General features: G+C 39.9%; 1 protein-coding gene across 3 annotated transcripts in view; it reads left to right on the plus strand.

The window, feature by feature from the left end:
* BCAP29 (B cell receptor associated protein 29) overlaps positions 1-12,448 on the plus strand; it is a 55,336-nt gene extending 42,888 nt beyond the window's left edge. For all 3 annotated transcript variants that reach the window (XM_072759963.1, XM_072759961.1, XM_072759962.1), the window contains exons 7-8: positions 2,544-2,644; positions 9,088-12,448. In XM_072759963.1, the coding sequence (XP_072616064.1) occupies positions 2,544-2,644; positions 9,088-9,123 (137 nt within the window). In that variant the 3' untranslated portion in view covers positions 9,124-12,448. The remainder of the gene's footprint in view (positions 1-2,543; positions 2,645-9,087) is intronic.
* Positions 12,449-17,507: the final 5,059 nt, after the last annotated feature.

Genomic DNA, 17,507 nt, shown 5'->3' on the forward strand with positions numbered 1-17,507 from the left:
GTTGGTTAAGCATCCAACTCTTGATTTCTGCTCAGGTCATAATCTCAGGGCCCTGAGATCGAGCCCCAACAGGCTCTGCATTCGGCATGAAATCTGCTTATGATTCTCTTTCTCCCTCTCCTTCTGCCCCCCTCACACTCTCCAAATAAATAAAACCTTTTAAAAAATGAAATTAAGTATAATTTAAAATTCTGTTCTTCAGTTACATTAAGTGCCTAATAGCCGCTTATGGCTAATCGCTGTCATATTAGACAGCACAGATGTTCCACATCTTCATTTTCTAATAAATGTTCTACAATACAGGAAGTTAAATTTGACAACATTGTCTAGAAAGTACTGATACAAAGCCACTTTAGTTGAAAATGACTTATATACTTATATATAAAAATGCCCATATGATGGCTTTTCAAGAGGAAAAATAACCAGATTATTTATTTAAAAAATAGAGCCTGTAATTTCATTCCATTGTGCCAAAAAAGTGACTCTTATATTTATTAATCCCACGTTCTTTTCCTAACACTTCTATCCTAAAAGATTTACAACTGCAAAATTGTGTATAGAGTTAGTTCAGGATTTCCAGAATTTATCTAATCCATCTTGTGCTAATCTTCCTTTCTACACATTTGCTCACTAGCTTTTCCACAATGTGCTGACTTAAATGTTTATGATATATACACATATTTTTAAAACTTCTGTCTAATTTGCTGTCTTAGACTGCAGCTCCTTTGTAGACAGTCTAATAGCCATTTTTGTGTATCATATTGAGATAAGCCCTTTAAGTGTCATACACCCTCTTACACAAAGTTGAAAAATACAGTATATTTCAACTTTGTATAAGAAACATGACTGCTCAGCCCTTGGTAAGAATTATAAAATATATTTTTCTCCCTCAGTTTTTTCAAAAGCAGACCCTTGTAATAAATTTTGTACTATAATGCTTGAGTCCAGGATGAATTAAGGAAAAGAAAGGTTAGGATGAGCCTGGAACATCTTATGCCAGAAAGTAGAATACTCAAAAAAAATGATAGGGACGTAGTCAGAAAACTTAAGAGCCAGGTTGACAGAGTTCCTACTAGCCGTATCTGGGAGAAATTAAGTATAATAATGAATTATAAATTGTTAAAAAAAAATAAGAACCTGTGAGTTCCTACTGATGATATATTGATTAATAGATAGTTGGATGGTTGGATGGAGAAGAAAGGAAGGCCCTCGTTTGTAGTAGAATGCTGACTGATAAATGTGGATAGAATGGTGGAGCTAGAAAATCACCATTGCGTAACCATGACATTAGAGATTGGTTTAGTCAGGAATTATCAGTGGATGCTAACTATAAGGGAAAAGTTTTGACAAGGAGCAAGATGCATACTTTTTTTTTTTTTTTTACAATCAAATGGAATGTTTTAATGTATGATCTACAAAAAAAATTCATACACCTCAACCAAATGGGATTTATTCCAAGGATGCAAGGCTGGTTCAATATTCAAAACTAGTCAACATTATATCAACAGGCTGTAGAAGAAGAATCAGATGATCACATCAATTGATGGAGGCAAAGTATTTGACAACATCTAACATTCGTAATAACAAAAACCTCAGCAAATTAAGAATAGATGGAAATTTTCTAAACTTGATAAGAAAACTTTGGAAAAAAACACTTCAACTAACATCATACCTACCTAATGAAAACCTGAACATTTTCCTCCTAATGTGAGGGATCAGTCAAGGACATTCTTTCTTATTACTCCTATTCAACATCATGTTGGAAGGCCCACTAGTGCAGTAAGAAAAGAAAGTCTTGTCTTCCCCCCCACATACTGCATCTTAGTTCCAAGGAAGAAAATAAGTGTAAAATGGAAAAACCAGTGAGAGGCAGATGGGCCTCTGAATGTGATACCTTGAGAGACATTCAGCGTCACTTCTGTCATATTTGTATGTAAGTGGGATGCATAATCTGAATTTAATCATGAGAAAACATCAGACAAAACCCAAATGAAAAACATTCCACTTAAGAAAAAAAATGACCTGTATTCTTTAAAATATCAGTGTTATGAAAGGGGAGAGGAACGCAGGGGGAAGGCAGAAGAACTATTCCAGATTAAAGGAAACCAAAGAAACATGACAGCTTAATGCTAATCTTTGACCTAGGGCTGGATCTGGAGTAGAAAAAAATGATAGGACATAATTGGGACAGTAGCCAAGATTGGAATATAAGCGATAGATGAGATTTTTAAAAAATATTGTATTGATGTTAAATTCCCTACATTTACCAACAGTGCTATGGTTAGAGAATACCTTTGTTCTTAGGAAATACACAGTGAAGTATTAAGAAGCAAAGGGGCATGATGTCTGTAACTTGTTCTCAGGTGGTTCAAGGAAATAATTGCGTGTGAGAGAAAATACAGTAACAAATGTACCACCTCTTAACAGTTGGTGAATTTGAGCATGAGCTACAAAAGAGTTTTCTATTTAAGTCTTGCAACTTTTCTGTAAATTTAAAATTATTTCAAAATGAAAATTGAAAAATTCCATCCCATGTTTTCTAGCTCTTTCTAAGGCACAGAAGGATGTGATGACAATGAGAATGCAATCGGAGCGACTTTCAAAAGAATATGACCGGCTCCTGAAAGAACACTCGGAACTTCAGGTGGGTGACCTCCACTTTATGAACCTAAATTTTATGAAATAGTGATTACTAAGTCAACTATTTGGGTTGTCTGCCTTTCCCAAATCAAGAGGATGTACTCAGTCCTGCCTTCTTAAAAATGGTTAAGGAAATCAGACTTTTACCTGGAGGGTGAGGATGAGGCCATTACATGAAAATGCAAGACAGTCATAGCATAGAGATTTACTGACATGCTAACTTACTGCGTTCTAGTTCTAGCTAGTTCTAGTGAAATTCTAAGCAAAAGAATTGAGCCACAAAAATGGCAGCATTGAAAAATGGGCTGTTTCTGTAAACATTTCGTTTTGCCATTGGCAGTGTTTGCTCTATTCATGCCAAAAATAAGGTCAAAATTTGAAGTCCCACCTCACACAATTCCTCCTATCCTAATGTTTTAGACATCTTAGGTCAAAACCTATGGCATTCAAGATACATGGATTTAAAGACAGAGTAGAAAAACCCTTTTGTTATTAAAGTCACAGAGTCAAGGGCTATAGCTTTTCCTTCTCTTCCCCTCCAACCCAGCAAGAGTCCGTGCCCTGCATTCACCCATGATAAATTTGACTGTCCCTTCCCTGTTGACTTGGCAGCCCCTAATCTGAATTGATTTCCCAGCCACATTTTGACCACATGTGGGGAGATTTGGGGGAAAAGATCATTCCAGAGGCAGCGCTGGCCCTCCCAGTTCCTCCTGCGATGGGGCGGGTGGGGGTTGGGGGAGGGGGGCTTGTGCTGAGAATTTGGCAGCTTTTGTGGCCTTCAATCAGAGCTTTTTAGCAATTACAGCTCTACAGTTGCTTCACTGTAGGAGAAGCCCTAGTCCCAGGACTCATTTTTCTGCATATTAATGGTCATGGTATCACAAGGGTCCAGGACTGTGCCTGGCAAAAGGCAAGCAGGTACTATACCAGGTACTATACTGATAGAACTCAAAGTCAGACCTAGAATAACTCTGATTCTCATACTAACTTTATGATCCCAAGCAGGTTATATTACCCCTCTACAGCTCACTTTTCTTCATCTGTAAAATCAGAATAATAATACCACCTGGCCTGCTGGGTTTTTAGTAGAATTAAATTTTTTAGTAGAATTAAATAGAATGTGTAGCGTTGTGCCTGGCTGATAGGAAACCCTCAAGAAATGATACCTACTAGAATTATCATTATCGGGATCTCTGGATGGCTCAGAGGTTTAGTGCCTGCCTTTGGCCCAGGGCGCAATCCTGGAGTCCCGAGATCAAGTCCCAGGTCGGGCTCCCGGCATAGAGCCTGCTTCTCCCTCCTCCTGTGTCTCTGCCCCTCTCTCTCTCTGTCTCTCTCTCTCTCTGTCATTAACAATCAATCTTTAAAAAAAAGGATTATCATTATCAGCAGCAGCATACATTTCTCTGTAGAAGTTTTTTTTTTTTTTTAAAAAAAAAAAAAGATTTTATTTATTTATTCATGAGAGACACAGAGAGAGAGAGAGGCAGAGACACAGACAGAGGGAGAAGCAGGCTCCATGCAGGGAGCCTGACATGGGACTCAATCCTGGATCTCCAGGATCAGGCTCTGGGCTGAAGGCAGCGCTAAACCGCTGAGCCACCAGGGCTGCCCTCCTCTGTAGAAGTCCTGCTGGAAGAATGACTTCTTCCCAACCAGCCACTTTAGACCTGATTTAGAGCCAGTCAAGAAGTAATGCAAAACGCATTGGTAATCTGGTATCCCTAGCTGAGTTGCATGTTTAGTTTAACTAACCTACTTTGACAATAGGGCAATCCAGAAAAGGGTAGAAACCATGTGTGCTTCAAACCTGGGATACCAAGAGCTCAGTTCCCATGTTCTAGAGTAGGTGGTCAGATTTTCAGCAAGACCACCCTTTCCTCATCTCTAAAACACAGGTCCTAAAATTGCTACATCACCGTGGCCAGATGAGAATTACTCCAGGGCATCCTTCAGGATCCGCCATGGAAAGTGAAGAAGCCTTCTGCCTAGAAATAGAACTCTTTTCCCTCCTATTTGTGAGGTTAGGGTATACTCAAAAGGATGAGTATCCATACCAGTGGACTTTGCCAGGTCAGAAACGTTTAGATCCCTGGATGGAGAAAAAAGAAACAATATTCTCTCATTTTCTTACGGCCACTGACCATCACTGAATGTCCCCTTGTGGTAACAGCTAATGATCTCTTAATCCCTGAAAAGTATATGTGACAGTGAGATTCCTTCAACCCATTTTCTTTCCTCTCCCCAAAACCCCTTATGTTTGGAGCTTATGCAGTCTTGATTTGCAGATGCTAAGAAGTTTTTCTGAGTAATTCCTTCCCCAGAAAGAAGTTGTCACACCTATTTCTTTGAAAAATGGCCCATCCCAGATATGCCAGGTGCCACGCTGAGAGTTGGGCCTTGTTCACTAGTGCATTTAAGGCCTCGATCTACTTTCTTCTGTTATTTTTGAAATATGTAATGGATAATATTTATTGAAGATGTGCTCTGGACCAAGCACTTAGTTAATGGCTTCACGTGTGTGATTTTGTTCACTCTTGTCACAGCCCACTAAATTAAAATATTTTAATACCCTATTTTGTGGATGAGGAGAACAAGACCCAGAAATTATGTTATATAACATACCTAACATCACTGAATTAGAAATCAGTAGGAATCCAAGTTGGATTCACAATCAGGAATTTTTTCTCTGATCCCCCAGTCCTTAAGAACTCTGCTGTTCGGCCTGTTCTGGTTATTGGACTGTGTTCTCGGATCCTTGGCCTTCCTACTTCTCCTCTATTCAGTCTCAGAGAGCAACACTTCCCAAGCTCCTCTGCTCTCTTCTGGGCAGGTTTAGCAAAGGGAGGCACCAGAAGGAGACTGAAGGCAGGAAGGACAAAGCCAGGGATTTTTTTCCCACTCTCTCTGTTTTGGGTGGTCTCTGCTACAGCAGCCCTATCTCTTTCCATGGTCCCAATACCTACTGGGCAACTTCCACATGGTGGCCCTTGCTCCTGAGGTCCTTAACACTATCTCCTCCCTTGTACCTCCAGTCCAAGGAATGGTAGTGGTTCTGTACTAATCTCTGAGGTGTCTTACCACACTGTCGCCTCTGTCTCCTCTTCCATCACCTGTAATACCAATTTCCCATAATAAATATCTGTTTGAAGGGGAAAAACAAAACCTCTCTCAGCTCCATTAGTTTGCCAGTTCTGTAAACCTCGGGTGGATGATTTGACATTCAGGCACCTTGGCTTCTCCATTACTTAAATGGTGGTTATAATACCTTATGAACATTAAACCAGATCCTGTACAAGAGGCATTTTTAATATTTTTAAACAAGAAAAGCTCTATATCCCTGTAAGGTGCTAGTAGTTATTTCTTGATTGTACACATTTTTCCCCATTTGCCCTCCATTGTCCAGTGTGAGAACTTGTAGAAGATTCTGAGATTTAAGTGTCATTACATGACTACCATTTTCTTAAAAGTGACTCGTACACTTTGATATTCACCTTATGAACTCTACTTGAGAAGCAAAAAATTGCTGTAGACCATCTGTAGTAAACAGCTGTATCAACTTGCCTTTCATGAATTTTACTTCTGTTGTGAAACCAACCTTAATAATTGAATTTTATCTTTAAAGTTCCTTCCTTGGGAAACTTAGCTTTCCCAATTTTACATAGTTGGTTTGCTTTAAATAAAATAATCATAAAATGACCTTTAAAATATTAAGGAAATAGGGGTGGCCCGGATGGCTCAGTGGTTTGGCACTGCCTTCAGCTGAGGGTGTGATCCTGGAGTCCTGGGATTGGGTCCCACGTTGGGCTCCCTGCATGGAGCCTGCTTCTCCCTCTGCCTGTGTCTCTGCCTCTTTCTCTTTCTGTGTCTCTCATGAATAAATAAAATCTTTAAAAAAAATAATAAATAAACAAAATAAAATATTAAGGAAATAGGGCAGCCCGGGTGGCTCAGCAGTTTAGCACCGCCTTCAGCCCAGGACCTGATCCTGGAGTCCCGGGACCAAGTCCCACATCGAGCTCCCTGCATGGAGCCTGCTTCTCCCTCTGCCTGTGTCTCTGCCCCTCTCTCTCTCTCCCTCTCTCTCTCTCTCTCTGTCTCTCATGAATAAATAAATAAATAATCTTTAAAAAATAAAATATTAAAAAAATAAAGGTGGAAGAGGAGAAAGCTGATTTCCTTACCATAAACGAATCCCACTTTGCATTTTTTAAACCTGTCTGGATTTCCCCATCTGGTCCCCTTCCTGTTATAAGCACTAAATAAATATTAGAAAATAATCCCTTCAAGATACAGAGTCTTTGCCTTTCCTTGTTTGCCCTAGCTGTCTTCTAGAAAAGAAAAAGCAAAACTAACTGAGGGTTATGGGCAGTACAAACCCATCAGCACTTGCCAGTTTTCAAATATCATTTTGGAAAATCACCCTTCACTTAAAGTACTTATCCAGAATAACAGCTCCATTAAAGCTGTAATTTTTTTTTTAATCTTCATGTCCACTTGTATTTTGGATAAGTACAAGATTATTTCCTTTTTTTAAACTGAACTATAATTGATGTGCAGTGTTACATTAGTCTCAGACATAAAATGATTCAACAATTCTGTACATTTCTCAGTGCTTATCACAAGTGTACTCTTCATCCCCATCACCTATTTCTCCCATCCCCCCACTCATCTCCCCTCTGACAACCACTGGTTTGTTCTCTGTATTTAAGAGTCTGTATTTTTGTCTCGTTTTTACTTTTTGCATTTGTTTTGTTTCTCAAATTCCACATATGAGTGAAATACAGTATTTGTCTTTCCCTATATAACTTATTCTGCTTAGCATTGTACTCTCTAGATCCATCCGTGATATTGCAAGTGACAAGATTTCATTTTTTATGGCAGGGTAATATTCCTGTAAATACATACATATATATATACACACACACACCACATCTTCTTTATCTATTTGTCTATGGATGAACATTTGTGTTGCTTATGTATCCTGGCTACCGTACATAATGCTGCAATTAACAGAGGGGTGCATATATCTTTTTGAATTAGTGTTTTTTGTATTTTTTAAGTAAATACCCAATAGTGGAATCACTGGATCATATGGTACTATTATTTTTAATTTTTTGAGGAGCCTCGATACTTTTTTTACAGAAGCTGTTCCAGTTTACATTCCTACCAAAAGTACATGAGTTTTTTTTTTTTCTCCACTTCCTTGCCAAAACTTGTTATTTCTTGTGTTTTTTATTTTAGTCATTCTGACAGGTATGATACCTTGTCTTGGTTTTGATTTGCATTTCCAACAATGTGATGTTAAGCGTCTTTTCATGTTGGCCATTCATAGGTCACCTTTGGAAAAATGCCTATTCAGGTCCTCTGCCCATTTTAAATCAAATTATGTGGGGGTTTGGGTGTTGAGTTGCATAAGTTCTTTATATATTTTGGGTATTGACCCCTTGTCAGATACATAATTTGCAAATATCTTCTCCCATTCAGTAGGGAAAGCTGTGATTTTTATCTGAAGTAGTAAGATCTATACAAACATGTGAAAGTGGTGTGGTACCTTATCATGCAAAATACCTAATCCTGTCTTCTAATTTGGTTGGTTAATGTTATTCTAAAGTTGTTCTGAAAGCATTAGGGCTCAACCTAAACAGAAGCTTGATGAGCCTCTCACGTGCAAGCAGTAATACTTCAACTCCATTTTGAGTTCTTTTTTCTCACCATAGACTTTTGCTTTTTTTTTTTTTTAAGATTCTATTTATTTATTCATATGAGACACGAAGAGAGAGGCAGAAACACAGGCAAAGGGAGAAACAGGCTCCCAGCAGGGAGCCTAATACAGGACTCCAGGAACATGACCTGAGCCAAAGGCAGATGCTCAGCCACTGAGCCACCAGGCATCCCAACTTTTGCTTTCTTAAATGCAAATGATTTCTTAAGGTTATTCATTTATATCCCATTTTCCTCCAGTTTTAAATGATACATTATAGTCTTCTTGTGATCAGCAAAGAATATAATTTGAGAAGTCAGTACTATTGGCAAATATCTGAAGAACAAACACACAAAAAAAGGCCATCCCATCTGGGGTTTTTGGTTCCCTTCATTATTTCCTTGCCAAAAATTTTAATTGGGTTTGTAAGAAGGGAATAAGAGGGGAATTTGAGAAATTTTGTTTTCCTGGTATAACCTGTGAAACAAAAGCAAAATAGATTAAGGCAGGGAAATAAATGAACTTATCAAGAGTGTTATTTTTCCCCTTGAGACTTTTTTTTTTTTCAAATAAAACCCACAAACTTTATAGTTTTTTTTTAAGTTTGAGACTTTTCCAATCCATATTTTCACATTTGATTATTCTCATAATTAATAACTGTACATAGAAAAGAGAATTTTTTTAAAACGTGTCATATCTATGAATCTGTTTTTCATTACTTACCTCTTTTTTTCCCACAGAATCGTTCAGAGAGAGACAATAAGAAAGGCCTGTGAACTTTGAAAGAAGATTGTGCTATGTCATGTGAAGATAATCAATTTGTTATCACATTAGCCTCTAGAATATTTAAAATTTATTTTGGAAAAAGGTACTATTACAACCAGCCAATAATTTTTTTAATGCCACATATAGGTTATTATCATAACGGCATTGTGACAATATTTAATGTTGTTTGGGATATATTGTAAAGTCTGTATTCCAGCTCTCACATGAAATGTAAGCATGATAAGCACCCTATTGAGATGTTGAGAGTAATACTAGTATATGGTTGCTGTTTGCCAATAAAAGGACAAATTTGTAACCAGTTACTTCCAAAACTAGATTTTTAAGTTGATGAAACAATTAATAGCCTTAAAAGCTTTGATGAGTTTTCAGTAATAATAATAATAGTAATAATAATAATTCATTTAATGAGATGATGATAATGCTGATATATTTGAAGATAATATTCAGTATCAGCAAATTTGTTCATAGGGAGATTAAATAAGGATAAATGATCAGAATTAGCCACTGTATTTATAAGGAAGAGTTATAAAGAGCAAAAAATAAAAACAATGACCTTAGTTGTTTTTTATAAGGATAGTTAACTCTTATATTGATAATTATATTTTTGTTACTGTGCTTCTATATCTGTTGGACTGTTTTTGTTGACGTTGGTGTTAATAACACATAATTAGTAGGCATTACACCTTTTTTAAAGCTCATTTGGTAATGAAGTTTACACCTATATGCATAACTGCCATACACTGAACTTAAAATTATTTTACATCAATGTGGAATTCTTGACTCAGAAAGCTAATGTGTACATATCTAAAGAGCAATGTTTCCCATTATACAATTAGTAACTTTTACTAATTATACAAGTATTACCTCAACTATATATACACTGGGGTCACAGCTTCTCTGAGATGTATCAGTATTTTGAAAGTAAATCTTAAACACTATTTTTCCATTCATATTCCTTTAGAATCTTCTGTAGAACATGATAGTGACTCAGTAGTATTAATGATTTAGGTTGTTACAGTGTTTAGACATGAAAGTCACCTTCTTTGTCTCATCAAGACCTAAATATAAATGAAAGTGTAAAATAATGACCAGAGTTTTTACTTTCCCAATATCTGTTTCATCCTTTGGTGTTTATTTTCATTTTAGCACCGACTTCATGCCTATCTGATTTTTGTCATTGTAACATAGATGAAATGAGCAAAAACGTAAGAATTTTATTTCAGATACAAGTCAGGAGCTACTGCTAGAAAACACACATGCAAAAGACATTTAACAGGAGTGAGCGCTGGAGTTAAACCATATGGGCTGACAACACCCTGAATAACAAGGAGGGGGAGTCTCGAGTAGGAGGGAGCTGAGCAGGCACAGCTTGGGTATCTCCTAGGAAATAGCAGAGTGGGCAAATATGAAGGTAACCGACATTTGTGATCCTGGCCTCCTGAGCACAGAAATCAAGTCTAATGACAAAATAAGAGAGAGACAAGTAGAAGATGCGCAGCTTTAGAACTGCCAGAACTAAAATCGAATCCTAACCTTACCACTAATTTAACTGTGTGATTTTGAACAAATTATTCCAACTTGCTAGACTTCTATTTCCTCATCTCCAAAATGGGAATAATAACACTTAGGTCAGGATTATGATGTAAACTAAGATGCCACAATGATCCTCATAGTTTTTCAGACTGTGCAGCAAGGGGAAAGCCTGGGCACCCTTGGAAGATTGAGAGGTTGGCAGAAAGCGCTTAATTTAAAGCATATGTTTAAGTAACCTCAGACCTCAACCCTTTCAGTTTTGGAGACACCCTGAGGCCTTAAAAGTTTGAACAATTTCCCCCAAAGCAGTGTGGACGGTTAGATTCAGGGCCAGGATCTGAGTGTATTCCAGTTCCCCAGACATTATGCTGGTGTTTATACACAGATTAATGATAATTTGCTAAATGAAATACTGTCATGTATTAGCCAGCATTTGAACCCGAGGGAGTTTGGCTCCAGAGTCTCCATACTGAGCTGCCTCTCAAGCTATGCCTCTTTGTTCTTATTACTCTCCTTACCCCCGATGGTGCTTACCACGTCCTATTGTTATAAACAAACATGTATCCCGTGGACTTAGTTATACTGCATATTAAGTCATGTTCTTTCATATTGTCAGTAATGACTTCGCTGTGTCTTAGAGGCTGGGTCATAGATCCCAACACAGGAGTGTTAGTCTTGCCCTTTTCCATCAGAGTTACACAGAGGTTTGCCAGATTCTCTACTTGTAAGTCTAACTTAAGGTTCTGGACTACAGAAAATAGTACCTAAGAAGTCTTAAGTAAGCACTCTAGAATTTGGCATGAGTCATCCTGGTTGCTTCCCTGGCTCTGTGTTGGGCCCAGTATTAATAACTGAGTTACCCTGACCCCCAGTCTAGAGCCTGGAGTTTAACTGCTTTCTCTGCTATCCTGATGCCACCAGCCTGCCTGGATCTCTGAATACCCATGTTTATGGTTCCAGTGCTGGTCTCTGCTAGCCTGAACTGACACTCTGCTTCCTCCTTGGACCTCTCCTCTATAGCTGCTTGCGTGCACCTGCTTCTGTTGTCTTGCTCAGCCTCTGTGACTTGGTCTGGTTCCACCTTCCCATTCCATTGTCCACTGCCTTCTCGCTATCCCTCCCTCCTATGCCCCACCACAGCAGCAGGGCCCATGCCCAGCACTACCAACAAGGTGTACCCATGGGATACATCTTGCATTCAAACACCCACTTGATACTGTGTAAATATGGCAGTCCTCAGAAACACTGACTTCATATCTAGAGTGGGTTTGTCTAAAGTCCATGAAGCTCTTCTGAACTTTTCTTTTTATCCTTCAGCCCACCCTTCCTAGAATTCTTGAAAACTCCACTTACAAAAATTTTCTTTTGTTTTCTTTTACTAAGTGGCATTTTATTATTCCACAGTGGTGCCTTCCACCTTAATTGCTAAACAAACATGTCTTCCTTACTGTAGCCAAAGTGATTTCTAGCACTGCAGCACTAAAAGCTCCCCAGAAATCATCCATGTCCTAATCCCCTGGAAGCTAGAAATATTCTCCTCCATGCAAAAGTGAGTACTACTTTATATGGCAAACTGTGTGATTAAGGATTGTGAGGTGGGGCAGCCCAGGTAGCTCAGCGGTTTAGCGCCACCTTCAGCCCGGGGTATGATCCTGAAGACCCGGGATTGAGTCCCCACATCAGGCTCCCTGCATGGAGCCTGCTTCTCCCTCCGTGTGTGCCTCTGCATCTCTCTCTGTATGTCTCTCATGAATAAATAAATAAAGTCTTTTTAAAAAAAAAGGATCATGAGGTGGAAAGGTTGTCCTGAATAATCTGGGTGGACCCTAAATACTGTCACAAACATGCTTAAAAAGGGGCAAGGAAGATGTCATCACACCAAGGAGGAGAAGCCACTGGGACCACAGAGGCAGAGACTGGAGTGCTATAGCCACCAGAGCTAGATGAGGCAAGAAGTAGATTCTCCCTGGAGCCTCCTGAGGGAATGTGACCCTGCAGACACCGGTGAGACTGATTTTGGATCCTGGCCTCCAAATCTATGAGACAAAATTTGTGTTCAGCCACCAAGTTTGTGGTAATGTGTTTATAGCAGCCACAGGAAGAAACTAATACAGGTACAGACGGCACAAATCTATCATGGGAATTTCACAATTTGTGGGAAATAGACACCTGTTAACACCACTTGGCCTTCCCAATAGCTGGGTAAATCAGAGATTGCCATAGCCATCTACGATCTTCGTTCTTTTTCTCCACGATTTTATTTTGCACTGTTTACACTGCCAAACCCAGCCATCCTCCATTCTCACCTGAACAACTGGTCTCCCTATATTCTCTTACTCCTCTTCTAGTTCGTGCTTTCATAAATCATACCATTTCCTGCTTGAAGACCCTATTAACAAGACCTCATCAGGCTCCTCATTTACTTCGAACCCCACCTGCACTCTGATTCTTCTTACTAGGAGCCAAGTTCTTTTCTTTCAGGGCTTTTGCATGCACAGTACATTCCAACCCAATCTGTCTTGACCTTATTTTATTTTCATCATAGCTCTTATCACTGTCTGAAATTATTTTGGTTTGGTTTTGTCTCCTGCACAGTGACAAACAGTTCCTGGGCACAATAGAACAGTGTTTCTCAATAGAGAGGAAAATATAGCCAGGGACATTTAGCAATGTTTCAGGATGTTTTTGGTTGTCATAACTGGGGGAATGGTCCTGGTGGGTAGAGGCCAGAGACACTGCTAAGCCTACTCTACAATGCACAGGATAGCCAGTACACACACAAAACAAGTTATCTGGCCCAAAATGTCAGGATTGCCAAGATTGAGATACCCTGCAATAGATGCTTGTGCCTGGGAATACTACTTATACCCCAATATCCATTCTTTCATTCATCTATGGTAATAGATCCCCCGATATTTATACACACAACTACCAAGCTTAAAGATGATATTTTCTGTTCTCCTTGTAGGCAGCTATAAAAAGGAACGTCACATTTTAACAATTTCTTTGTTTTTCTTCTTCCACCCTGCTGCATGAAACACAGATATCACCATCTTAGACCATGAGCTTGAGGTCATACAAGCTAAAGCAACAAGGTAGAAGGATGTTGTGCCCCTGACATGTGTCCCTGAGCACCATACCTCCCGGGAATAGCTGTTCAGTAAATAGCTGAATAACTGCATGACTTCACTTATTTCACGTTTTTATTTATTTATTTAAGACAGAGCATGCATATGCAGGAAGAATGACATAGGAAGAGGGAGAAGCAGGCACTCCTGCTGAGCTGTAAGTCCATACAACAGGACTCCATCCCAGGACCCTGGGATCAGGACCTGAACCAAAGGCAGACAGTCAACCGGCTCCCCAACATCAGCTATTTTTAATGCATTGTCTCTCTTAAAGGCCTAGATGTGAATGAAAAGCCAAAATTCGTTTGTCAGATATAGCACAAAACCATCAAATTTTTTCTTTGTCTTTCCTACTTGTAGAGTCTTGTCACCCCTGACTTTTATGTGGTGATGATTTTAAATTACATCCTCTGTTTTGTCTGCGTGTTCAGCTTTTTATGTTTATTTGTTTTTTTTTTTTTAAAGATTTTATTTATTCATGAGAGACACAGAGAGGCAAAGACACAGGCAGAGGGAGAAGCAGGCTCCATGCAGGGAGCCTGACGCGGGACTCGATCCTGGGACTCCAGGATCATGCCCTGGGCCAAAGGCAGGCACTAAACCACTGAGCCACCCAGGGATCCCCAGCTTTTTATGTTTAACTTAATCATTAGCACACCAGTAACTTGCAGTGTGCCCCCACTACATCTATGCTGAATTTCACTCCCAAACAGTTCAATAGAAAAGTAGATCTCTGGTCTATTCACGCCTCTTGTCTCTCTCTTTTTTTTTAAAGATTTTATTTATTCATGAGAGACACACAGAGACAGAGATAGAAAGGCAGAGACACAGGCAGAGGGAGAAGCAGGCTCCATGCAGGGAGCCTGATGTGGGACTCCATCCCGGGTCTTCAGGATCACGCCCTGGGCTGAAGGCGGCGCCAAACCACTGAACCACCCGGGCTGCCCACGTCTCTTGTCTCTATTGTGACTCTTGCCACAAGGTGAGCAAACACCACATAACCAAGAGCTGTTACATCGTATATACACATGTAGTGCTGGAGGGCTAGAAGTATAATTATGGATATCAGGAAAAATGAAGTTCCTACAGAGTTTAGTTCTCAGTGAGCAGCCTTTGTCCTAAATTTGAGCAAATTGCAGATGTGAAGTTTTGGCTTTGCTCCCCCCCCCCCCCAAACCAGATGCCTTCCTAGTTAGCCAGGTTTCTCCAGAAAGTGTACACTTCTCCAGAAATCTCTTCTCCCTGAAGCACCACCCATGGTAAAGAATCTCATTGTTCTTCCAAGACTGCCAATTTCCTGGAACACATTTAACCTCAGGACCTTCAGTCCTCAGCCCATGGCTCCCTGAAGGAAACCTCCACAAGGGTTCACTTCCTGAAAATGTGTTTTGATTCAAGTTTGCTTGTTTTCTCTTGAAACAAGATAGATGGCAAATATGGGAAGCAAAAGGATTACAGTTAGCAGTTTGGTTAATGCTGTTAGACACACACAATACACATGTTTACCAAAATGAGATTATACCATACATACTGCTTTGTGACCTGCTTTAGTCTGCCCCCTTCCCAACATCAGTAAGTATTCTTCTACAACAGGATTCTCCTGCAGGACCTACAATAGGTTGTAGAAACATCACCTGAGGGGTCAGGGTTTTTCAAACTACATAAAGTCATAGTCATATGCCCAGTCCATCCCTCCTACCACCAAGACTCGCTGACTCGGGGCATCTGGCTGGCTCAGGCAGTAGAGCACGTGACTCTTGATCTCAGAGTTCAAGCCCCACATTGGGAATAGAGATTACTTTAAAAAAAAGAGAGGGACAGAGAAAGAACTGCTGACCCAGACAACGAGTGTCAGTGGTGGGACTGTGCAGTGAGCACCCAGTGTGTGAGTCCTCAAAATGGGAATGAGGCCCGCTGTCCTATGACATAGAGCATTTAACTTCACTGTTGGCAATTTCAAGGGAATCTTTATTGGCAGAAGATGCTCTAGAAGATGCTCGAGAATCTTTATTGGCAGAAGTGACTACACACATAGACTACCTGGGATCAAATCCCCTCTCCTTTATTACCCACTTTGACTTTCAGAATCTCCACCTGTAAAGTGACAACAAGACTCAACCTCCTGGACAGAATTAAGTGAGGCGAAAAACATAAAGAACTTTTTCTGGCAATAAACTACTCTGAACATCATACAAAAAACGGTTACCCAGGAGCATCTGGGTGGCTCAGCAGTTGACTGTCTGCCTTTGGCTCAGGTCATGATCCTGGGGTCCTAGGATTGAGTCCCGCATCAGGCTTCCCACAGGGAGCCTGCTTCTCCCTCTGCCTCTCTCTCTCTCTCTCTCTCTCTCTCTCTCTCTCTCTGTGTGTGTCTCTCATGAATAAATAAATAAAAACTTAAAAAAAAAAAAAACCTGGTTACCCAGTGGTAAATTGCTCCCATTTAAAAAAAAAAAAAAAAGTATGTGAAAGAAGAATTTATTATAACTACATTTTATTTTTTTTTTAAGATTTTATTTATTCATTCATGAGAGACACAGAGAGAGGCAGAGACACAGGCAGAGGGAGAAGCAGGCTTCGTGCAGGGAGTCCAATGTGGGACTCGATCCCAGGGCCCTGGGGTCACACCCTGAGCCAAAGGCAGACACTCAACCGCTGAGCCACCCAGGCGTCCCTGTAACTACATTTTAAAAGTGGACACCCTTGTTCTACGTATGACAGAGTACCATGGGGCAATTTAGGACGCCTTGTCCTAACAGCTATGAGCAGCCATTCCCCTACCACCCCAGACAAAACATGTTGCCCCATCTGCTGAGGAATGCAATAAATGTTTGCTTATTTGGATTGCACTTGTGTTTCAATTCTAATGTGTCAGATTCTCTTCACATGACTTCCCATTCCTTCTCTTTAGAGTGTGTCCTGTTATCTTAAGATCATGACAGAATCAGCTACAGTTTTGACCAACTTTCTTAAAATATTAATTAGTAAGTCCCAATTCCTGGGCACAGACACATTTCCCTTCAGATCTCATTGGCAGAGTTGATGTTGTTAAAGGCCCTGGTGTAAAGGGTTCATCAGCCTCTTGAAACTCAACTATCACCCTTTTTTCTTTTTTTTTTTTTTAAGATTTTATTTATTATTCAAGAGAGACACAGAGACGAGGCAGAGACATAGGTAGAGGGAGAAGCTGGCTCCTCACAAGGAGCCCAATGTGGGACTGATCCCAGGACCCCAGGATCAGGACCTGAGCCAAGGCAGACGCTCAAGCACTGAGCCACCCAGGTGCTCAACCACTCTTTGTTTTTCCCACTGATTAAAGTGTGTGTGTGTGTGTGATGTTTTTAACTCTTCATAAAGAAAAAGACAAGAGACACAGGTGGATCTAGGGTTTTGGGGGTCCTGGAGCGGATACAATATGGAGAGTTCTCTGTAAGAAAATAATATAGAATTACCTGAGCAAAATTAGATGGAACATGACAATTTATTCAGAATGAGAACGGAAATCACAACAAATTGCTTGACCTTGGAAATCCAGATCCACTTCTTCCAAGGTGATTAGGAATGCTTCCTGGATGCACACCAGCTCCTCCTTTCTGTCTAAAACACTCTATAACTTCAGTGTCCTGAGGATTCCGATATGCTGTGAAAGACCCAAAGCTTAAACTTCATTAACTCTAAATCTAGGCATAAATCTACTTCTGGGAAAGAAATGA

The sequence above is a fragment of the Vulpes vulpes genome, chromosome 5, assembly GCF_048418805.1.
Source record: "Vulpes vulpes isolate BD-2025 chromosome 5, VulVul3, whole genome shotgun sequence".
Taxonomy (NCBI): Eukaryota; Metazoa; Chordata; class Mammalia; order Carnivora; family Canidae; genus Vulpes; species Vulpes vulpes.